Source organism: Manacus vitellinus, unplaced genomic scaffold (assembly GCF_001715985.3).
Source record: "Manacus vitellinus isolate BGI_N305 unplaced genomic scaffold, ASM171598v3 scaffold_18_pilon, whole genome shotgun sequence".
NCBI classification, from domain to species: domain Eukaryota; kingdom Metazoa; phylum Chordata; class Aves; order Passeriformes; family Pipridae; genus Manacus; species Manacus vitellinus.
The window spans coordinates 8,577,849-8,601,438 of NW_021939324.1; the positions used below are offsets into that span (position 1 = coordinate 8,577,849).

The 23,590-nt window shown below is 39.1% G+C and overlaps 1 protein-coding gene across 3 annotated transcripts; it reads left to right on the top strand.

Annotated features, from left to right (window-relative positions):
- Positions 1-119: 119 nt before the first annotated feature.
- PTCD2 (pentatricopeptide repeat domain 2) lies at positions 120-17,354 on the top strand. Of its 3 annotated transcripts, none has more exons than XM_018070380.3 (10): positions 120-217; positions 3,234-3,326; positions 5,570-5,717; positions 6,499-6,616; positions 7,888-7,966; positions 9,115-9,206; positions 11,897-12,010; positions 13,462-13,536; positions 14,298-14,411; positions 15,739-17,354. In XM_018070380.3, the coding sequence occupies exons 2-10, from the start codon at positions 3,287-3,289 to the stop codon at positions 15,961-15,963; spliced, it is 1,005 nt and encodes a 334-aa protein (XP_017925869.1). In that variant the 5' UTR covers positions 120-217; positions 3,234-3,286; the 3' UTR covers positions 15,964-17,354. The 3 variants fall into 3 exon arrangements, with proteins under 3 accessions (XP_017925869.1, XP_017925866.1, XP_017925865.1); XM_018070377.2 differs by lacking the exon at positions 120-217 and adding an exon at positions 1,146-1,260 and having other exon boundaries at positions 5,570-5,699; XM_018070376.2 differs by lacking the exon at positions 120-217 and adding an exon at positions 1,155-1,260.
- Positions 17,355-23,590: the final 6,236 nt, after the last annotated feature.

Sequence of the window (23,590 nt, forward strand, 5' to 3'; positions counted from 1 at the left end):
CAGCGCCAGAGGGAAGGAAGGGCGGCGTGGTTGAACCCTGGGCATCCAGGAAGCAGAACGGAGGAAAGCGTGCTCCGCGTGTGAAAAGGCACAGCGGAGTCACCCATCACCACCACTCTTTAGGCAAACGTTACTGAGCTCAGTTCTTCCCAAAGGTCACATTTTTGTCTTTTCCAAGACATCAGCCTTGCGGCTCTTCTGTCACCGGCGTTACCAGGTTGTGCTGGGCACTCACTGCCACGGGCTTGGCGGCCTCTCATACCATTCCGCGTGGGTTCCCCCGGCCCAAAGGGGCAGGCCCTAAAATGTCGAGCTATGAAATCCGCACGGTGGAGGATCCACTAAAATACAAATTGAGAACACTCTCCTACACTGCACGCCAGCGATAAGACGTCCACAGAGCTGCCTCCAATTTCACACAGATATACGAAGAGAGAGAGAAACGGGGGAAGGTGAGGGCAGTCCCGGTGCAGCATCCCACCCCTGCTCACACTTCCCACCTCCGCCTGCGGCAACCACGCCACCAGCGCCGCGCCCCGGCCGCGCCTCCCGCCCCGCCGCGCCCCCCAGCAGCGCACCGACCTGGGCCGCGCGGGGCCCTCCCGCTGCGGAGCACGGCGCGCCGGAGCATGGGGCGGCCATGGTGCCGAGGCCGGAGGGGGCGGCGCCGGGGAGACTGCGAGTGCTCCGCCCGCCCCGCCCCGCGCGGCCGGTGGCCGTGAGATGGCGGCGGTGCTGGCGGGCGGTCCCGGCGGGCGGCGCGGGAGGCGGCGCGGCGCTCGGCGGTTCGCCTGCCCGCCCGGGCGCCTGGGGCTGCGTGCCGCAGGTACTGCGGGCTTCGCGGCGGGGGCGGCGGGGGGCCTGGCTGGGGACGAGGCTGCCCGCCGGTGCGGCGGATACGGGTACGGCAACACTCGGCAGGTCCGGCGCCGCCGCCAGGCGTGGGCCTGACGGGAACTGTAGTTCCTGCCTGGATTCCCTTCTCGGCGCGTGGTGTTCTGGCGGGGAGCGCCCAGGGGCTCCTGGTGGGAAGGCCGTGCAGGGAGGGTGGGCAGTGGCCTTACAAGATCATAAAATGAATCCCAGAATGGCCTGGGTTAGAGAGGACCTTAAAGATCGTCCGGTTTCAACCCCCTGCCATGGGGACACTTTCTACGGGATCGGGTTGCGCAGAACCCTATTCAGCTTGGCCCTGAGCGTTTCCTGGGATGGGACATGCACAGCTTCTTTGGGCTATTCCAGTGCCTCACCACTCTCAGAGTAAAGAATTTCTTCCTAATATCTAATCTAAACCTACTCTATTTTAGTCAAAAGCCATTCCTACTTGTCCTAGCCCTACATGCCGTTGTGAAAGTCCCTCTCCAGTTTTCCTATAGACCCTCTTCAGATACTGAAAGGCCACAGTAAGGTCACCCTGGAGGTCAGCGTTAGTGAGCGGATCTCCTACTTGCTGCTGTCAGGATGTGACATTGAAAAGGAAACAACCAACCAAACACATGTGCAGTTTCATAAATGTGTGTTTATTCTGGGAGGATGACAGTGTTATCCAGACTCTGGGCTTCAGAGGCCTTCCAAAGGCACTCCCTTGCCCAGAGAAGGAAATGGGGGCACATGGAAAAGAGATGTATGTTGCAGAGCTCTGAGCCCAGGCCCTGGCTGGGCTCCTGGCCTGTGGAGGCCTCGCTCAGGTTACAGCTCTGTTAGACCCCTCAGAGACATGGAGCCCTCCGTTCTGCCTCGTGCTCTGCCCACCCCTCTTCACTGGCCAGCCTGGTAGAGGGTTGTGAGGCAGAGCAGGTTAGTTGGTTAAGTTCTCTGGGATAGCCTGCACCACCTGCACATGCCAGCCATCATATCCATCTCCCTCCTTTTTCATTCGAGGTCCCCTTGCTTGGTTTTGCACTGGTTTGTTTCTGTAACACTGTAAGGTATGAATCTAAGGAAGCAGTGGAATTCATCAAATTGAATTCAAGAAGGGTAAAATTCTGCTGCCCCCCACTCTCTGCTAACACTGTCCGTGACCACTGAGTGTCTGTCATATGCAGTGTGCTGGTCCTACCCCAGGCACTGTCATGATTCCTGCACCAGCCCTGGAGAGGCCCAGGACTGGGATGGGCTTTCGCTGTTAGACCAGGTCTGTGGTACCTAAATGGTGGCTAATACAGATCAATTTTGTGCTGGATAAATTGTGGTTTTTTTCCCATTGGAACAGTTTCCATTAAATTTAATGGATGAATGTGCCATTAAATGGATTTTTTGCTTCAGGTTTTATGAAGTGTGTCATTAGCATGCTTTGCTTGCATAGAAAACAAGTGGGGTTTTTTGCATGGCCTGTTACATTTTTCTAGGGAAATGCAGAATGAGAATAAACAACCTAACTCAGTTCAATACTTGTTCTTGTCCCTTCATGGTTCCAATAATTCTTTAAGAAGCCAAAACTTTAAAATACTAGATTGTAACAATGTAATCTACTACAGTGACTCTCTGTTACAAAGTCATTAGTTGCAAATAAAAATCTAATGGACATCTGATTTTGTGACAGCAAAAACTTGTCAAACAGGTTTTGCATGACACTTTTATTAAAGCAGCTTGCAACACAGTACAGTTGAGGTCAGCACCCAAAGTTAATTTTGAGCTTCTAGATTAAATAACTGTCTTACCTCTGTGTCTGTAGTGTAACAGAACTTCACTAGGTCTCCTGAGTGTTACTGGAATCCAAGTAATACAGTTGGTGTTTTTATAAATTCAAAAAATAAGCTTTTTGTGTCTTCGTACTGCTTTTGGAGCTTCCAGAATGATGCGTTCTACAGCAGTGGGGACAGCGCTTAAGGGGAAAGCAAGCTGTGCCACTAGTGAATTGTGGACAATAAAGAAATGACAAAAAAATCATTATGAAAGTATAAAAGGAGGGAAAGACCTTATTCCGGAGCAGAATGCTCCTCTTCCTTGGTGAAGAGGAATATTGCCTCTACTTTTTCTTGTGCTCATTCAATAACTAAATACTTCTTCATCCTTGTGCACATAAAGTCCATAGAGCTGTAACATAGTATTTGTGTTCTTTTGTTTGTGACATGAACAACTTCAGTTTTTGCAGTCTGTTTTTTAATGTCATACTGACAATGGTCTGGCATCAGAAAATTGAAGTTAGTAATTAATACATGCAAGGTTCAGTAGTAATAAATCAGACAGTATAACATAAAACTCAATCTTCCTCTTTTTTTTTCTTGTGATAGGGAAGCGGTATCTGCTAACAGAAGAAGATATAAAGTTACAAGAATTTCAACAGATGAAAGTGGCAATTAGGAATGAAGTTCATGGCAATAAAGGTATAGAATTTATTTCATAGTCACCATTCTCAATTTTAGCATAAGTCCTAGGAAACAAAACAGTCCAAGTTACGAAAGTATGACACTAATTGATCCCATTTAAAGAAACAACTTATGTCTTCCTCCTGCAAATTTTTTGTATCTACCATTATTGGAAGACCTGAGGCTTTGTAAAATGAAACAATGTTAATTATCCTGTGTTGAGAATATGTGTGGAGAAGCTTTCATGTGTGCAAGGTGTTTGCATAAGACCTGAAATGTTTGTGTCCTCCCTTTTCAAACTTTTTAAGATAATTTAATAGAAAATACTGTTTCAGTCTACAAATATCGCTTCAAATACATCATCAACAGAGAAGGGAAACACAAAGCCACATAGTTACCTAAGTATCCAGAAAAGGCCTTCACCAGTAATTCTCTTTTAATCTGTTCTGTAAGTTTAGTTAGCATATTCTTTTAGATTTTTTTTTCTTTTGCCTTGTGTAAGTTCTCAGTTGTACACCCACTTCCAACTGACATATGCTACACCGAATATGAAAAACAAATTCAGGTTTTCCAAACTAATATAGGAGCAGAATCAGTGGATTTTTTCTAGCAGGGATTTTGTCATGCTGTTTAAAATGTATACAAATTCCTTTCTTTAAGAAACATAGGTATAAACATAAAGCTGCCCTTATTATTTAAGAAAGCTTAGGCAAAACTGCTTTATCATGTGTGGGTGTTCTAGTGTTCCAAAGGTTGTACTTAATTTTAAGACAAGGAAGAGACAAATAAACAAATCTAGTTTTATGTAAATCAGTCTTTTGGGACAGAGAGGGAAGTAAAGTCAACCTGACAGTTTTTTCTATATTTAGTAAAATTTAAATTGTGCAGTTGCAAGTCATAATGTTATTATATTTTGCTGTAATGATGTCATACTTATATTGTAGTTTATTCATCCCATACTTGAGATACATTGAATTTATTGCTGTGGGTCAATCACTTTTCCTAAAGCAGATTTGTAGAAGCCAAAGGTCACAGTTGACCTTTTAGTTTCATACAAATAGTAGCCTCTGAAAACTAATGAAAACATTGTGCTAAACATCTGTTAATGTGTATGTGTGAATAGTTTCTGTACTCAGTGTTTAATGTAATATGTGAAAAATGAAAATAAGTAATTAGAGCTAATAAAAACTTGGTTTAGTAATGGAAAAAGCAGTAATAACTGTTGCACAGAATATATAATAGCTATTATTTATTGTAGTTATAATCCAACCATTAACGACAATAGTTATGCTATTAACTACCGCAGTTATACAATTACCTACAATAGTATAAATACCATTCAGATCCCAGGTATTTTTTGAATTTCTGTACACCTTTGAACACATCACAAGCATTATATATGCCTACTTGTATGTATACATTCTTCTAACTTCCAGGATTCAGCTCTGTATTTCAGTCTCGAGTAAGGACTTGCAATTGCATGTAGCAACAGATATGCATCCAGTAACTGAATATGTTGTTCCCTGTGGTGCCTACTTTTTACCTCTTGGGTAGCTCACTAGCTTGGAAACAGCAGTGCTACAAAAAAGATTGCTTCTCTCCCCAAGATGTGGTCAGCACCATGAGAGGAATGAGGCTGTCAGGTGGTACATGTGATTTTAATCTTGTGTGTGTTGGTCAATGGATTGAGATTACCAACTGGAGGACTCATCTTTGTGCTTGATTTGTCATAGGAAAATGGGTGGGATAGAGAACCATCTTGTTTTGGAGCAGGGTAAGAGAAGCAACTCTTAAGTTTATGGCTGTGTGTAGAAAAACACAGATTATATAGGAGAGTCTTTGTGTTTTCATCAGCTGTGAAGAAATTTGAGTCTTCTGTATGAACAGTGTTGAGTAGTTTTTACAGTTGTTTGAATGCTGTGTGGAATTGGTTTTGTTTGTTTGCTTGCTCTTTAGAAAAAGAACAGAAGACAAAAAATGTCACAAAACTTTCTTCCTCATTAAAACTTTTCCATTACCAGATATGTTCCATAACATACACAATTAATTAAGTTCACAATATGCATCTTCTTGGTTTTCCAAGTTTGACATGACTTCATGGAGTCACTTTGGCATGCTTGTCTGTGAGAAGCTTTATGCATTTTTCTTGGTGAAAAAACAAGCTTTCTGATTCATTCAGTCTCCATGTTTTAGGTACCAAGTATGCAACACCTGTAATGGAATTGTCTATAGACTGCTCCTGTTATGTATTTTATTTTCAGATCCGTATTTTAGAAGTATTAAAGAAAAATTAAAGAAAAATGGAATAATTCTCAAAAATGAATTAAAAAATTTACTGCATTTATGTCAGACTTCATCTGATGTGGAATTAGCCAGAAAAGTTATTTACAGGTATTTTTTAAAATCCAGGTAACGCTCTTTTCTGTCTTTATTTTTTTGTCTTTTATTAGATCATCCCAGATTATATCTGCAGTTGAGTGCTTGTCCTGATTCAATGGCTATAGGCATAATTAATCTCTTAAGTTAAGGCTGTGTTTTCATTTTCTTTGGGTCTTCAAACCCTTCAAAGACTCTGAGGTCAAAGGAGGGTCAAGCTATGAGAACAAAGTAGTGTCCTACTGCAGAATGAATGGGGAACCACACAGAAAAATCATCCCACAGCTGAGAAGCAGATGTATTTTCAGGGTTTTTTTCCAGCCAAGACAGGCCTGATTATAAACTGGTCTGGAACCAGCAGTGGCAGATTAATGGCAGGAGGTTTTGTGAGTGAAAACTTTCCCAGCAATTACAGTGTAGGACCTATAAAGTAAAAATTAAAATACTCTCTTTTTGTAGAGGTATTTTGTCAGGTATTGCTGCTAAAATAGACTGCTGCAACTTCTGTGCTGTCGTTCCATGAATAGAAGGTAAAGTAGCTGGGAATTTTTTAGGTAGAGACCCATTCTATTATTGATTTAATGTAGATTACAGGTAATAGAAGAGATAATTTATTACTAGTTAATTTATTAGTTTGATCAAAACTATATTTTTCCTTAAAATTTAATCTCCTGTTATCTATATATCTTTGGCTGGTGCAGATAGAAGAGTGTGCCTCTGTCATTGCACGTGCAGATCTTGCTCTCTGTTTAAAGCTGTTCTCCCTGGCTAATTCCATCCTCTGTGTGATTAACTTTTTTAATCTTTCCAATAGGTACCATGAACAGAATGGAATAACAGCCTTACAGAATTTTAAATTTGGGCCCCTCTTTATGAGGCTATGTTATGAGCTAGACCTTGAAAGACCTGCAGTAGAACTTATCAAAGATCAGGTACTTCCCCTTATATTTCAAAAATGCCTTTGTTGTTGTTGTTGTTATTATTACTCAATATATTCTCAGTCAATGTATTCTCAAATATGAGAAATGGTATGCTACCAATAGCAAAACAGTAATTAAAAGGAAATTAAATGCTAGTTTGACTAGTAACTTTATTTTATTTCTGTATAATAAAATTGAATAAAAAATATTCATGAAAAAATAATTACTTAAGTTAACATGGCTGATGCATGTTTTCCCACATCCTGTATTGCATTAGATCACTCTTGGAATGAATGCTTCTGAGTTTTTCTGTGGTAGCCCTCTGAAATCCCTTGTGTTATTTGTACCAGCAGATTTATCATGGTACTCTACTTCAGATTCCCTCTGAACTCTGTAGAAGTGGTATGATGTTCAACAGCTCAAGAACTTGGCCATTTTAGTGCTGAAGAAACTTAAGGACTTGTTTTTGAACGTCTAAAACTCTTATGTGTTATTAAGGCAATAATGTGCTTTCAAAAATGTCTGCTAGCCAGTGAAAAGTCATGTCTCTGATGCTAATTCATTAAGGCATGAGATACACCCAGCAAGAAATGGGAGAAGTCTTTGTTCTTAAATTAGACATGTAAGAGTATGTAGTTTTTATTTTGGTTTGTTTTTTTTTCTTATTGGGATCTATGTCATTAGACAGGTCCTGCTGTACTTGCAGGACATAGTAACTGGTGGATACTGAGATACTGAGTCTGAGATACTTCTTCAGACTCTGCTACAGAAATTTAAACTTAATATGTCTGACATTTTATTTGGCTATTCCCAACACAGTGTGGTTGAAGTAGAACATAATATGCAATTTCTCTTTCTTCTGCTACTCTTATCATCATCACTCAAGCTCTTGTGCTGACCTGTTCATCATTTGATATTGTGATTAGAAAAAAATTCTTTCAATTTCATGGCGATGTGCTTAACTACAAAGATATTGATCGTCAGCTGCAAGCTGTCAGGGACTTCTGCTTGCAGTGACTTAGGGGTTACAATCTGTCATTAAAAAAATGATAGGAGGACTCTGGGAAATTTCTGTTTAATTTTGGTGAGCTTTTGACCATACCGAGTCACTGATATTTTAGAGATTACTTGACAGAGGGACGGACAGTCAGGGAACCCAGAGAGTTAAACGTTGAACTTGTAAAGATGAGACTTGTTCCAGTAGGAACACCTGCTAAATGCTGTGCACAGTAAGACTGTTCACACTCCTGACCTTTTTTATGTTTGCTCTATTTCTCTTCCAGAATTTGCATGGTTTTTTCTCAGAGAGTACATCATTCCATATTTTGATGACTATGTTGTTTAAAAAAGGCCATTTTGAAAGTAAGTATTGTGTTTACTAAGACAAGTTAATTTTGAGGAGGATGCTTCTCACTGTATGTATTGTGTGTGTATATAAATATATGTATTTTTTTAATGAATATTGCTAGTTGGCTATGGTTTTAGATGACCAAACATCATGTAAATAAGTGTAGATGGGAATGAGTTGCACTGTAGCATGTAATAAAAATGGAAGACAGTATTGGTCTTCTACTTCCTGCAGTATTCTTGCCATTCAAGTTGCCTGGAATTGTTTTTATCCAGGAGACCTTGTCTCCTAAACCCTCTTCTCTAAAGTGCTAACTTCTTTTTGTGTTGTAATTTCCCATAGCATTTTGTTTTCTCTATTCAGAGTTTGCTTTATGTGGGTTTTTGAAATGGTATGTTCTTCAACAGTGTTTTGGCTGTTCTGCATTAGTGTCAGTGGAGAGAAGAATACCCTTTCTCCAAAACTGTGGTCTTCTCTTGGTTTGTCTTACTAGTGCCATCACACAGAGTGGCTACTGCAGTGTTTAAGTCCAGTGCTTCAAATCAGTTTGGCCCTTTGTGAGGATAAGGAAAAATCATCTAACCTAACTTAAAAGACTTTCCATGAGAAAACCTTAAATTTAGTATGGAATAAGCTTTTCAAGCAAATCCCTTCATTTGAAATCTGTTGAATACGCAGCACTTGATCTCTTGATGTTTAGCAAATATAAGTTCAGCAGCTGTCCTAGAAGTTGAGACTGAACCACTGTAAAAATAACTAGATCAGCACCTGAATGCAGCCATTATGCTGAGGCACGTGAGTTATTGAGGGGATGTTATGGAGTTTGCCTGAAGTGGTGCAAGATTTCTGGGTAGTTAGGAAGAATGAGGGTGACTTTGTCAAGTATCTAGAATTTAGCTTCAGATTCATATAAAAATAATTAAAGAGTAAGGCCATATTCTACTGTAGACTGAAAACCTCCTTGCTAAGAAGAGGTATTTATATCCAACTGACCATGCATTAAACTTTTTGAATTATTTTCTTTTTAAAATAATGGATTTCAGTTTGCATTCTTATTTACAAATAGACTTACTGAGCTCATAGCATGTTGAACTGTTTTTTCAGTTACTAAAGGTATAGCCATAAATTTGTCAAGTGAGTAAGACTAATATATTTTTGATAGGTGCTTTGGAAGTTCTGGTAGAAATGAAAAAACAAGGTATACCTTTCAACAAAGAAACATATCTACTTGCATTTGCAATATGCTATAAGCTGGTAAGTATTTTCAATTTACATTATGAAAAAGTGTTTGAAATGCATTTTTTTTGGATTTTAAAATTTCCATATTTTCCCTGTCATGATTTCCTGTCTACTGGAAATATTTTAGACATATTTAAGTCCTAAATTGCTTCATTGTGCATGATATAGTGCCCATATATAGTTTCCCATACAAACTAATATCACAAAACAAATCTCTGCAAGTTTGCATGGACATAAGCATTAAGGAACAAATTTGCTACAGCCTTATAGTATTCTTTCTCTGGGAACTTTACAACTCTTCAGACTATATTGTGTGCTTGAGCCTCAATATCAATTTTATAGTCTGGTTTCCTTAAGAGACAAGGCTTATATGTGATTGGTCTGTTTGTCAGACATTTCCCATCCATTTCCCCCCTCCCCTGACAAGTAGCCTTGAACCATTTCTGTAATTGCATCCAAATTTGACAAGGAATAGAGTTGTCAAAGTATTCTGTTCCCTACATGCCTGATGAAAATGGACAGCTGAGTGGAGAAAAGAAACTTAAAGGAATGCCTCTAGTGAGAGACAGGCTGTTCTTGAGCTTACCTGTCTCAAAGAAAAAGAGCATGAACACGGTGAGAAGCTGGGCTACATTGGTTTTACGAGTGTTTCCTTAGAACTGTTTTCCTTTTGTAGCAAAGTGAGATCCCAGAACTTTTTTTATTTTGATCTTCCTCTCCAGATTTGAGTCAGTTCTGCAGTTTGAAATATTAAAGTGGACCCTTCCCAAACTCAGTTATAAAGTTTTCTTCCATTTTCTCATGTGTTACAAAGATGCTAGCTGAGGAAAAAGTTACACCACCAGACTAAACTTCTTCAGGTTTCTCAGTTAAACATTAAATGAAACAGAGTGCCTATGTGAAAAAGGAGTAGGCCTAAAATAGTACCTCAGCAGTAATTTACGTGGTGCTTCTGCAATTCTCAGTTCTGATGAGTTAGCCCTGCCTCTAGGTCTGCTGTAGCTTCTTCCCTAAAATCTTTACGTTTTTTTACATCGCCTGCAGTCAGAAGGCTTGGACCCATGGCACATGCAACAGGAAGAGGTTCCCGAGGCTTCTGTTTTCCACTACATCTGGCCCTACATGTGTTTTCAATAGAGAATCTAACCCATTATTACTATTGATGAAAATAGAGGGGAAACAATTCTAAACTGTCACCCGATTGTTTTAACAACCACAATAAACTCGTGGGTTTTTTCATTGAGATAAAATAGTACCAAGAGGGGAATAAGCTGTAGTAACCCTTTATGCGCTAAAGAGGATTAGGTGGAGCTCTTTCAGAAGCTTAATCTGTTGATTCATCTGTTAGGAGGAGGAGGAGAAACCACGAAGCTCAAAAGTACTTTTGTGCATGCTGCAAGATAAGAAATGTCAGAAAAAATCTTGATGGGAAGTATCTTCATATGCACTACTTGAATAATGGAAATAGTGGTATTGATGTCATTAAGAGCTGTGCTCAATTTTTACCAGGTTAATTTTTGGTTTTTTATGAATAATCCCGACAGAGACCAGTACAGAAAAATGTACAAGGCTTAAAGCTCAGATTATTGCCAGTGGATAAACAAAGGAATTGATGTTTAATCTTTGTTCAGAGGTGTTTTACAGGTCAACTCTGAAACACTTCTGGGATCTTTTAAATCACTATAAGGTACTACTATCCTCTGAGACAAAAGATGGTCCTTCTTTTAGTGCAGGAAAGAACTATAGGCCTTTGGATGACAACAAAGTATTTACGTAATAATCAATCTTCTGGTGATCAGAATGTTTCTAAATTTTTGAGAACATGTTTTAAACCATATTTTGCAGGAATGACACTTTGAACACTAGGAACAAAAATCAGCACCAAATGAGGACTCTTGTCCATATCGGTGGTACCAATTGTTACAAAATCTTCATGCTGCCAGCTTTTAAGTTTGGCAGATACTATTTTGTTTGGAGTCCAGTCAGTTCCACCCATAATTTCCAGTGTGAGCCGTATTGATTTGGCAAGTTGGTGGTTTGTGAGGTAGCACATAGCTAAACTCATTGCCTTTTATTATAGACTCTAGTGAAAATTGTCCCAGGAATAATGGAAGCTTTCTGTGTTGAAAAACATGCAAATGTCTAAGCAGTCATATTAGAATATATGCTTTGGAAACATTTTTCAAGATTTGATCTGTAAGAGAGGCTAAAAATGACTGAATGTTCAAATTTGCACATACACAGACTTCTTTAGTGTAGTGGTGCTGAGTAGTTCAATGCTTAGAAAATATTGACTTTTTAGTAACTACCTAATGTGGATTCTAGAATAAAGGACAAAAATTAATCTTCCTTCCTGATTTTGGAATTATTCAGAAGTGAAAAGGAAAGTGTCTGTTTGGTTTAGGATATTGCCACAGGTTTTTTATCTCTTGTAGAAGCCAAAACAGGGCCAGGTGTAATTCTTAAAAGAATGGAAGTTATGTTTACCTTCTTTTGACCTCTGTCATTTTAAATATCATATTTTGATGTTGTGTTTCTCAAGAAGTGCTGCACAGAATCTGCTTGGTTGGGTTTAGATACATGTTGCCTTGGTGATCATACAGTATGTTGACTTCTGCATGCCTTCTGAATGTGATTGCATTTGCTTACAGTCCTGTCAGATCACAAGAATAACAAGTACAACTTACTTTGAAATTTCTATGCAGGACAGCCTGGAGTCTTCCAAAATCTCTGCGAAATTGCTTGAAGAAGCACAGCTGAAAGGTGACACCTTGTCGCTGCGAGCATACTGCTTTGCCATGGCAACTGCTCTCAAGCAGGTACAATGCCTTTTGTTTTAGGTTCTGCCTGGGTCTCTGTAGTTTTATTGTGAAAGAAAGTTAACACGGAGAAAGTGTAACTGATCTATGTAACAACTTCAAGTATTGAAACTTTTAGGCTCCTGAAACGGTATGATTATAGACAACTTTCACATAAATTGAACCTGGAAGTTTTGAAATATAAACATGTCTTGAGTCTTATGTATTTTGTGCTAGTGACAATGCCGTCTAGAATATTACTAGACAACGAACGAGTTAGGCAAACAGGTTAGATGTAACCGTGGATCTACTCCTGCAGATACTACTATTTGGTGATGATTTCTTTTAAATAGAATTTAAATTATAATTTAAAATATTTAAGCAATCATCTCTTTAAAGTGGTTATCTTGGGAGGCAGGCTCAAAGGCTATGGTGTGTATTGCCCTACTCCATGGGAGGTGGCCTGTCTTTCTGGACAACATGTTTGTGCTCGGGGAGGTTTTCGTATACCTCATGTGCCTAAGCACTGAGGCTCTGAGGCAGCACAGGGTCAAACTCTGAGCAAGAGAATAACACTTAGGAAATTCTAAAGGCTGGAATAAATCTCTGCAATTAATTTGTCTATACAGCATGGGTGTGCTCTGAACCTTCTGTTTCATGTTAAAACAGAGGTCAGAGACACTGGAAGGACTACAGATTTGGTCTTATTCACAAATTTTAATGAATGAAGTAGAATTGTTAAAGGTTTCTTGTGCACTGTGTGGTCTTTTTTACTCTGTGAAGAGAGACACTGAGCAATAGCAATAGCAACACTGAAATAAATTGTCATTGAGTAAAAACAAAATATCTCTGAAACAAAATGAAATGTGCTTGATGTTACTGTATGTAAAAATCAGATAAAATTCTTGTTTTGCAAACAGAGTAATGCTCCACATTATATTTAACTGTTCTTTAAGCTGCATGATCTTTGTCAGTACTTATTGCTGTGAGAAAGATGATCTCAAGAAACATTGCTTGGTCTAGTAAATGCCAGTGTGACATTAACTGTCTACACAAATCAATTGATAACATAGATACAGTACTGTAAATGTGTATGTCCAAAAGGTTAAAAGGGCTGGACAGGATAAATATCCACATTAACATATACTGCACTTCATTTAAGTACTCTGAAATGTGTCAAACCGAGCACGTGTGTAGATCATGTATCTTTTAGGTGATCTCATGCTCAGCGTTGGTTACGTGCAACACACTGTAGTAAAGACCCAGACGACATGACAAATGCAGCATGGGGTGTTTCTTTTGCAGGCTGCATGCTGTTTGGTGTTTATGGGTCATGGTGAAGGGGTTTTAGATACTCGTTTGTGATTTATTGAAAAGTTGTGAAAGACTGTTTTTTCTCTTGAACTTCTATTGCAAAAGTTTGTGATGCATGTTTGACTGTATTTTTTTTATTATTTATAATTCCTTCCCAGAATGATGTAGCACAAGCCAAACTTTATTGCTCCCAGATAATGAAAACGGAGAACAAACTATACAATAATCTTAAAGTAAGTATGCTTGCTTTGTATTAAAATCTTGCAAAGGAGTATGCTATACTGGACAAAAAACTTCCATGTGTAAAGTAATGGAGCGGCAGCTTCTTAGGAGCACATCCGTGTGTTAGTAGTGTTGATGAGCTTGTTTCTGAGTCAACAAATTCTGAACTGTTAACAATCCTCACCCATTTTTTAAAATAACTTCCTACCATAGATGAGACCAGTCCTACATTTGTGGGTATAAAACCATGAACAATTTCTAATTATGACACTGTAACTTTTTGCTTCCTTGCTACAAAAGATTGAAAAAAACCACAGCTCCAAGTAAATGCCTTCTTTAGCTGTGCTCTGCCCACTTCAGACCTCCTTCAGCCCTACAAACCTTAGCCATGTGTGTGTGTACAACAATTTTTTTGTTTACTTGCACAGTCTGTAACCTCAGAGAAAGTGTACTGCATGTGCCGTGTAAGCCACCTCTCTAAGCTATGGCAAAAACCACTTTATTCAAGAACAGCTAATGCAGCTTCATCAGAGGAACTCTACCTTCAGACTCACCCTTCCTTTCCAGGTCCCAGCTGTGAAAAAAAACAGTGAGGGAATTGATCATTCCACCTGCTTTCTTTGTGATGAATGGATTTTTATCAGTGCAGCATCTGGAAATGTATTTTGTTCTGCTTTGCCTCATGTCTTTCTCAAACACTTTTTAAAAAATGTACGTTCTGATGAATGTAACCACCACTATTTGTGTGGTGTATTTTTATTTTATTTTTAAGGTTCTTGTCCAGCTCAGATCTGGTTTGCTAGAAGAAGTAATAAAGACACTAGAGGCAGCAGTGGAAGTAGATACTCCTCCCTTTGTGAAAAAACTTGAGTTTTCTGAGCAGGTGGTAAGTACATAGTAATGGTACTTGACTGAGACGTGGTAATGGTGGTACCTACAGAACCTCAGGTGCCTAAGTTCACCCTACTAAAGTTGTTTGGGTTCTGATGCCAAAGCATCTGTCTGGCTTCCTGTACTGTTGGACAAAACACTTAGCTGTTCACTTTCCATGGTCTTGCTCCTGGAAGCTCATACTTCATTTGAATGTAAGTGAAGCCTACCCTAGTGGCATTAAATAATTTAATCCCTTGCTTTCTATGTTACTTTCGTTTGATATGAAAATGAGAGTAAAGTTTCTGATCACAGTGATATTGTTAGATTGGTAATATTTGCAAAGATCTGTGCTATACAGGGAAGTGTGATATGAGAAACAGTAGCTTTTGCTATTTAACTGTGTTTTACTGTGAAAACAGTTTTTACAGTCTTGATCAGCAAGAAGGCTTTCTCATAGCACATATGTGGCCTCTATCAGATTGTCAGCATTGCTGCTGCTTTTCCTGAAACTCATCAGTGAATTCCTTTTGAATGTGCCTGTAGAACAAGGCAAGAATAATTAAATACTTAGCCATTCACTGCTGCCTATTAAACAGAATTTGTAACTATATGTAAAATATCACGTAGAAGGGGGGTATTCCTCTCAAAGTATAGCCCATTTATATTAACTGCTATGTCGAAAAGAAATTCTTTAAGCAACATTTCGTTTTGTAAAGTCTTTGCAATAAATGTTGCATGTGTCAGTGTTGTGTTTTGATTTTTGTTTGGGAAATTTGTAACAAGCATAAAAAGACTAAGCATTAGTCCTAACCCTTCCCTTCCACAAAACCTTATGGATAAATAACATTTTTTTAAGAGATTTACTTAACACTTGAGTTCATACTCTTGTGTATGGCATACAGAACTTCTCAGTTCTGTAGACTGAGTCTGTAGTCTGTCAGACTCTATAGTCTGACTTATTGATTTCTTCTGTACTGTACATTTACTGAGATGCGTAATAATAATTAGAATTATGCTGATCTGAAAAGTAGATTCCAGGAAGCAATTAAGTTTCCTGGATTTAAATAGAAAATAATTGTGTTATTCTGTACTAGGACTGAAAATAGGACTGTACAACTTCAAGGAAGTTTTAAATGTAATAAACCCTCTCTGATAGGTATCCAGTGCATTTCCACCATTATGTGGTGATGCATAATGTGTGTTCCATAAAATCATTGCCTTAGCAACTTATCTTATGCTGTGTGTTTGTTTACGATGAGTGATTGCTTGTCTTCAGTATGATGGTAGAACATGATCTTCACTTGCTGAACTGTAACAATATGTAAATTTCTCTTCCTCAGCTGGCTACAGTCAGGGAAAAGATGGAAGAAAACCCTAACTTTTCTGTCAAATTAGGAGATATTTGTACGAAACTACAAGCTTCTGGACAGATTACCGTGTGCACACTAGAAGACATGCTTTTCCAGATTCCTAGTTCAAAGAAGACTACTGCAAAGCTTTTAAGTCAGAAGCAATTGGGCTATCAGACTTCTAATCCGCTTCAGTCAAATCTGTTGTTGGAATAGTGCAGTATTTGGTGGCAAACTGAACTGCTGATAGCATCTCTTAGAAACCAGGTTCAAATAAAATGTCTTCTCCCGATTTCCACAATGAACAAGTGACCTCTTCTAATTTTCTGATATTAAGCTTCCCAGCGTAGCAGATCTTGGCACAAATTTGCAAAGTTTCTTAGAGCAAGTACGATCACACTTTTAGACTATAATGACTGTGATGGCTTTAATGGCTGCAGATCAAATGTGCTTGATCTGTGAGTCCTGTACACCCAAAAATCTGTACTCACTCACCATCCAGAATAGAAGGAGTCGGAAGCAGTTATACCTTGGCTGGCCTTTGTGTGCTTTTGGTTTACTTCTGCCTATGAAGTGATGAACCTGTTGATACAGAACTTGGCAGTCCTGTAAGCACTAGACTAGTAGGAGCCCAGCTTGGTACTCATACTCTCCAAGCTGGGCTGCATTATCTCTCCTCTGGATTCTGTTCTTTTTATTTTGTCTCTGCTCTAGTCGAGCAATGTCAGAACTCAGAGTATACTTTCTGTGAATGAATCTGTGCATGCTATATCAAACTTTGTTGAAGCCAGTGAAGCACTGTGGAGGAACAAGAACCCATCCATGCAGAAACACAGCTTCAAAGAAAATGTGGCTACAGCACACCAGAGGTTTCTGTCTGAGACTCTCTCTGATTTGTTGCTGTCGCAATATGTCCTGTTAATACTAAAATGCACAAAAACTGTTACACAGTAGAGGGAACTTCATACAAGTGTAAGTGAAGAATCATTTGAAGTGTGTATTACATTTTTGTGAATCACATGCACACTGTTTATGAGTGGTGGCATGAACTAAATACTACATACATCAGTCTAAGAACACAACTATTACTTTTTCTGTAGTATTGTGTTGCACATAATTCCACATATAGCTCAGGAGTAGAGTTTTTTAACGCTTTTCCCTCAGTTGGAAATTCTTTTAAGGTTTCTTTCAAATTCTTTCAAAACTATATGAACCCCTGAGAAGCTCCCAGTCTTTTCTCCACAAATAAATTTGATATGGGATTTGTAAAGGCTGCTTGCATTATGGCAAGGACTAGTGGCAAAAAATGTGGAGGGATTAACTACTCCTCAGTTTACTCCATTGGTATTATCAGGACAACTGTCTGATGTCATCCACTACTATCAGGACAGCTGCTCGATGCTAAGTTTATAAATGCCACATCCATTTAACCTTACACAGCAAATATGTAAGGTCAGTTCTGTATTAATTACAAGAAGTTGGTGCATCCTGGGACTGCATGTTTGCTTGTTCATTCAAATCTGAATTGGATAGCTTCCTACCTGAGGCTGTATCCTACCTGCAACTGAAGTAATGATAACTTCTATTAAAATTGTCAATATATCTGATGTTTCCATTCTTTGTTCTCTTGGCTACCTGTTTTCTTGAGGTTTATTTACTCCAAGTAACAAATTGTTTTTTTTTAAGAAATAACATGTCTTTGTCTTAAGAGAGGAGATACCCTTAAAAAACTAAAAATACTTTAATAGAAGAAGAAAGCAGGGACTCAACAAAGGTTAAAGAATACATTCAAAGAAACACACACAAAACTCAGACAATTAAAATTAGAATATTGAATGTTGAAGTGTTTAAGAAGACTGGTAACATTATCCCTCAGAAAAAAGAAAGCTGGGAAAAATAAACAACTTCTAATATTTATGCAGCTGATTTCCAACAAAGTCAAATTTGTGTCATACAAGGTGCAGAGACTTGTTAATTGGGAAATCTTGGATTTGAGTGATTATTTATGAATTTGTATTTTGGTGCATCAAGGTCCTAAGCACACTGGCTTTTGTGCTGAAAAGTCTTCATCCTTGTGCTTAGTTGACTGTTATTAGATTGTGCTGACTCCTGGTTTCCAAGCACCCAAGATCAGGAGACCAAACTTGTCTAGAGAGCAAATACTTAGGGATTTTGCTGGGTCAGAGTGGCTGTAATGCCAAGGGCTGAGTTACTAGACAGTTTTTTTGGAGACAGCCTCAGACAATAGGATCCACACTATGTTATTGCAGCTTTTAATAATTTTTTTTTTTCAATTATGAACCTTGAAATAAAAGAGAATTCAACATTCTTAAATTCAATAACAGATTTTTTTTTTTTAACAATCTGGAAAAAAACCAAGGCATTTACATTTCAAAGTGAATTGCTACATTTTTTTCTCTAGGTTTCACTGCAAGAGATTCTGTAGGAAGTGCTGCTTATGTAGTAAGTAGCTCAGATGAGGATCTGAGGCCTCTTTTGGGACCTCTTGTGTGGAAAAGGATTGCTCCTTATCATATTCAAATGTTCTTTGTCCAGTAAAAGGCAACGTGATTTTTGTTCATGTCCTTGCACCCCAGCAGCTTTTTGGAGCAGTGATCCAAGAGACAGCAGGTGGCGTTTCTTGACCATACTTTGCTGCCAGTGTTATTTCCAAGGATGAACTCGCCTGCAGTGTCACTTACTTAAAGGCAGGGCAGAATGAATGGTCTGCCCTATGTTTAATGCATGCCATGTTAAAATGGAAAATCCAGGCAACAGTCGGCTGCCTCAAGTGGTCGGTGATGGTTGATGATGACTGCAGACCTGAAGATTTGCAGAACTTAATTTGAAACTTTACTGCATTTATTGAAACAACTCATGATCATAATACATTTTTTACAGTATTCTGTAGCAGTACTAATTGATGACCTAGAAGACAGGGTGTTGATATTTTTCTTGTACACCAGTGACAGTTATACAGGCTTTACCTTTAAGAGAAAGTTGGGCACTGACTTGAATTGTAAAAGCATTCATTTTTACATTCAGATGGGATCTGGATTTTGTGCAGTCTCTAAAGGCCTGACATTCCTCTGCTGTAGATGCTTCTGCTTTTCTCCATGAGTTAATACTTTGTTTTTCATATTTCTTTCCACAAATATCCTGAGTCTTGGTGAGGGAGGATCACTTTCTTTGTGCTTCTCCCAAGTTAATTTTCTGCTTCAAAACAATAAAATGGAGGTGAAAGGCTTAGTCATTGCAGGAGTGGCTCCAGGCCTTAAGAAGAGTTTTCATGTATTTAATGAACCTTCTATAGGAGTTTAAGTAACACGAAGCAAAGACTTGTTAGAAATTTGCAGCTGTATGGAAAATAGGGAGACGTATAGAATATAGCTGTGCAAATTTCCAAATCATATGACAATCATGTGCTCACAAATAGTCATGATGGTAGCTAGTCTGGTAATTCTACCTTTCAGACTGGAAACCACTGAATTTAACTAGACTTGGTACAATAACAACAAGGTGGTCTTGAGAATCAGCAATGATCCTGTGCACATCCTAAATGGGCATGAATAGTCTTTTCAACATTCTTTACAGTACCTGTGGTATATGGTCAAATATAATTCCTTTTTCGGTGGGATAAGATCAACATTGTATTGCTACTGCGATTCTTCTAGACAAAACCAGTGTCCGCAGCCTTCAACTCAAATATTCAATTGCAAGTTAGACCTAGACCTAGACCTAGACCTAGAATTATTTCTCCTTTTCTGGTTCATTTGAATATGATAGTCCTCCTGTTATTTTGGCTTGAGATGCTGGTACAAAGTTTTCACAGACAGATGACTGTGAAGACTATCAGTCTTCTGAAACTTCACAATTTACGAGGGTAGAGGAAAACATACATCTCAAATAAGCTTTTTTTCATAATATCAGTAAGAACAGGCCATTAGAGAAATGGTCTTCATGTTTCTTGCCATCTTTGAAGTAATTTAAGGAGTCAGCTTTCTACATACAATATCAAAGCAGACAATGGTGTGCACTTGCACCATTTCACCAGCAGGCTGCTCTAGTTTTCTTGACAAAAAGCCACAGCTCTATGTTCAAGTAATAACCACTACCTTCAGGAATAAGAAGAAAAAGGTGCACTCACTGTTGTCAAACACAAACCTTTGACCTAGCTGCCTGGGCTAATGGTATCATTGAACAGGCAATGTGACACTTGTTTGCCTGGAACTGCTGTGACTCTGTTCCTGGAGTCACAAAGGGATATGTGCTGGCAGCAACCTGCCCCTGCATCCACTCCAGCACCTAGTCCAAAAAAGATGTTGTCCTCTTATTTCACATTAAAGGCTTTCTTTTCAAGGTTTTGTATTCTAGCTAAACTGTAAGAGGAACTTTTCATGTGCAGTTTCCCTAACTTGTAAGCTGGTAATTGTTTTCAGTTTCAAAGCAGTTAAGGGAAGTTTGTAGAGTCTCAGTCCCACTGACCAATGTAAGATGCTTGAAGAGAGATTAGAGCCTCATCCATATCCAGCAGAAACTGCAAAATCAAAATGAAATAGAAAATTACCCATCTCCAGTCTTGTGTCTGCTATGCAATTCAGGCTATTGGATTATCACATTTACTTTAGGAACAGGACATGTCTTGTAGCAGGAGATGTGGCTGCACCAATCTCAACAGAAAATTTTAGGAAAGAATCATGGAAAAGTAGTAACATTTGGAATAGCTGAGAGAATGCAGCGAGAATTCCCAGGTGTGATGATTAACCCCAGTCAGCAACCAAGTACCACAAAGCCACTTGATCACTCCTCCACCTGTGGAACTGGGGAGAGAATCAGAAGAGTAAAAGCAAGAAAGAAGTCCTGGGTTGAGATAAAGACAGTTTAATAGGGAAAGCAAAAGCTGCTCGCACAAGCAAAGCAAAACAGGAATCCATTCACTGCTTCCCGTGGGTAAGCAATGCCAGGACAGTTCTCTAAGAGAGCAGGGCGCCATCATGCATAGTGGTTACTGGAGAAGACAAATGGCATCACCCTAAGTGTCCACCTCCTCCTCCTTCTTCTCCCCTCTTTATACACTGAGCATGATGTCATATGGTCTGGAATATCCCTTTAGACATTTTGGGTCACCTGTCCCAACTGTGTCTCCTCCTAGTCTCCCACGCACCCCCAGTCTCCTCACCACCATGGCAGTATGAAAAGCAGAAAAGGTCTTGGCTCTTTGTAAGTGTTGCTCAGCAATAACAAAAACATCTCTATATTATCAACACTGTCTTCATCACAAATTCAAAACACAGCCCAATACTAGCCAAAACCAGCTCACCAAGTAACAACTCCGTGGTAATTATTTCATCTGTAACTACTTACTAGTGCTGTAACATTTCTTTCAGCTTTGTGACAGTAAATGGACCTTCCTCTGGATAGTAGGATTTTAACAGTAGGGGTTTTTGTTGCTGACTTAACTGTTTGAGAGTGGTTCTGCACTCCTTTCAGCCACCATATGCTGCAGAACTAGAGACAGAGAGTCCAGCATAACGTGTTAGAACGGGAAAGGGAATCAGTTCACAAATTCACTTTACATAATTTAAAAAGTCCTAAGAATGGTTAAGCATGAACAAAGTAGTTTGAGAAACTTCTCATCCTCCTTCTCTATAGTACCATCACTTGGGGAGGGGTAAAGGGAAGGGGGGAAAAAAAGGAGAAATAAAAGGCAGAGACATTGTTGAGAACTTCTTCTTTATGTTTGAAGCTTTATCAGTTCTCACATCAGAATGACAGAAAACGAGAACTGTAATGGAGAAAGGATGATGCATCTACAAAATAGCTGTAGTGGTTAAGTACTTTCAGGGGAAATTCAGACCACAAAATTTGCTCTGCTGCACTTTTACTACCCTTTGGAAAGGTTTAAGATCTGTAAGCATTGGCAAGTAAAAGTTTTTAAAAATTCCTCACAAAATGCTAAGACAAGTGTGTGCTTGAATTTAGAAAAGAGCCCGTGGTGGCTGTAGCCCTAATGCAGCTCTTTATGGACAGCCACACAGGTGAAAACATCAACATGTCAAATTTCAGGCCTGAAAGTTTACACCATATACATTGTTGCATGGGCTCAACTGGTCAGCCTGCAAGGCATTTCTCACTTGAGTTGCCATGTATCTTTATCTGCTGTGGGTATCCAGACAAAATAGTTTGCTATCTTGAAGAATGTGATGGAAAAAGTGTGGTGCCTTGTCATATTTACATTGCCAAAGACAGTTTTGTATTTTTCTTGGTTTACATGTGTTTGTAACCATGTCTTGGGTTGATTTTTTTTGTTTCTTGCAAGCTAATCAGAGAACTGTAGAGTAACTTAAAATGGAAGAGTTTTCTGGAGGTCATCTTATCCCACCCCTCATTATATATCAGCAGAGAATTGCACTGAAACATTAGGTCAGAGAAAGGAAATTAAAATCCTTGCCTGTGCAACTGTAGCCATATGGGTGCAGCTCCCTTTTCTGCTAGTGAAACCAAGCTTGTTCTGTCATTTTTTATTCATTTTAAGAGACATATATTTTCAGTTAACTGTCTTGCTTCATACCTGGTTACAGCTAGCTCTTGTTCCTGCCTACTCCTAAAATGAGTGTGTTTTAAGTATGGGCTGAAAACCTCTCCAAATCAGGGCCTGCACTAGTAACTAGCTTTTATTGTTTTCTCCCTAAGCCAGGATGCCTAAAAATATCCTCTGAGCTCCAGGGAGTGGAGCAAAGAGGTGTTCTTGCATTGAGAGATGATTTTAAGTAACTCACTCTTGTAGCACCATTCTATTCTGCCCACATCTATTTTTTACGTACTGGCTAAATAGTCTCGCTCTGCTACAGGTGAATCTACAATTAAATAATACACAATTTGAAGTCCCATTTATTCCATTAATGTTCTTTTTATATTTACACAAACTACTTTTAAATGTCTTTTACTTGGAGTTAGAGTGTATGCATAACTTCCTGAACCAAGTCAGGACTTCCCAAGTCAGTTATTTAATGGAGTGCTTATATAGTTAGCCCATTTTTCCCTCTAAGTCCTAGGGATTGGGGTGTTAGTGATGTTTTTCCCAAAGACACTTGTCTAAAGAGCTCTTGCCAAATCATGATGACATATCTAGAAATATCCAGATCAAGGAAAGACTTTTCACACTGCCAAAATAGCAGCAATAAGAAGCAATATCCCACTATGGCTCTGATTATTCCTGTGTGAGTGTGTGTTGTGTCTAAAGCTTATGAGCAATATTGGACCTGCTGTACTGCCTCCTCTCCTTTGCTCAGGTTTGGATGTCCAAATAATAATCTATTTTCTCCACAGATCTGAGCAGTCAGATGTTTTCTCTGGTCCCAAGGTGTCAGGTTTCTTCTCTCTTGTGCTCACATATAAAGCCAGGTGTGATTTTTTTTTTCCCCTGCATTGTATTCTGCTTGATCCTGTAACTTACCGAGAGGTCTAACACTGTGCTCAATTTGCCAGTTATCATCCATGTTATTATAGCATTTTGCTTGCATAAATGCTTAGTCTTCCTGTTAGCTGCAGGGAATAATTTACACATGTGGTTTTTGTCTTTTAAATTTTCAAGATCATTCTTATAAATAGTGAGTCAGGCCATTAGTGTGTGTTTTGAACAAGACTGCTCATATAATTAGTCTAGACATTCATGTAGACATCCCGGGAGCTGCAAGTTAAGAGTCATACTGTGTTGTTCTTCCATCCTTAAACTTGCAAGTTCAGAAAGGAGACCTGTGAAAATAGAGTGGTGGGGAAGAGAAAGCAAGACCTACTTCTCCATGTCAGAAGAAAACCACACCACTGGGTGTTTACTTCATCA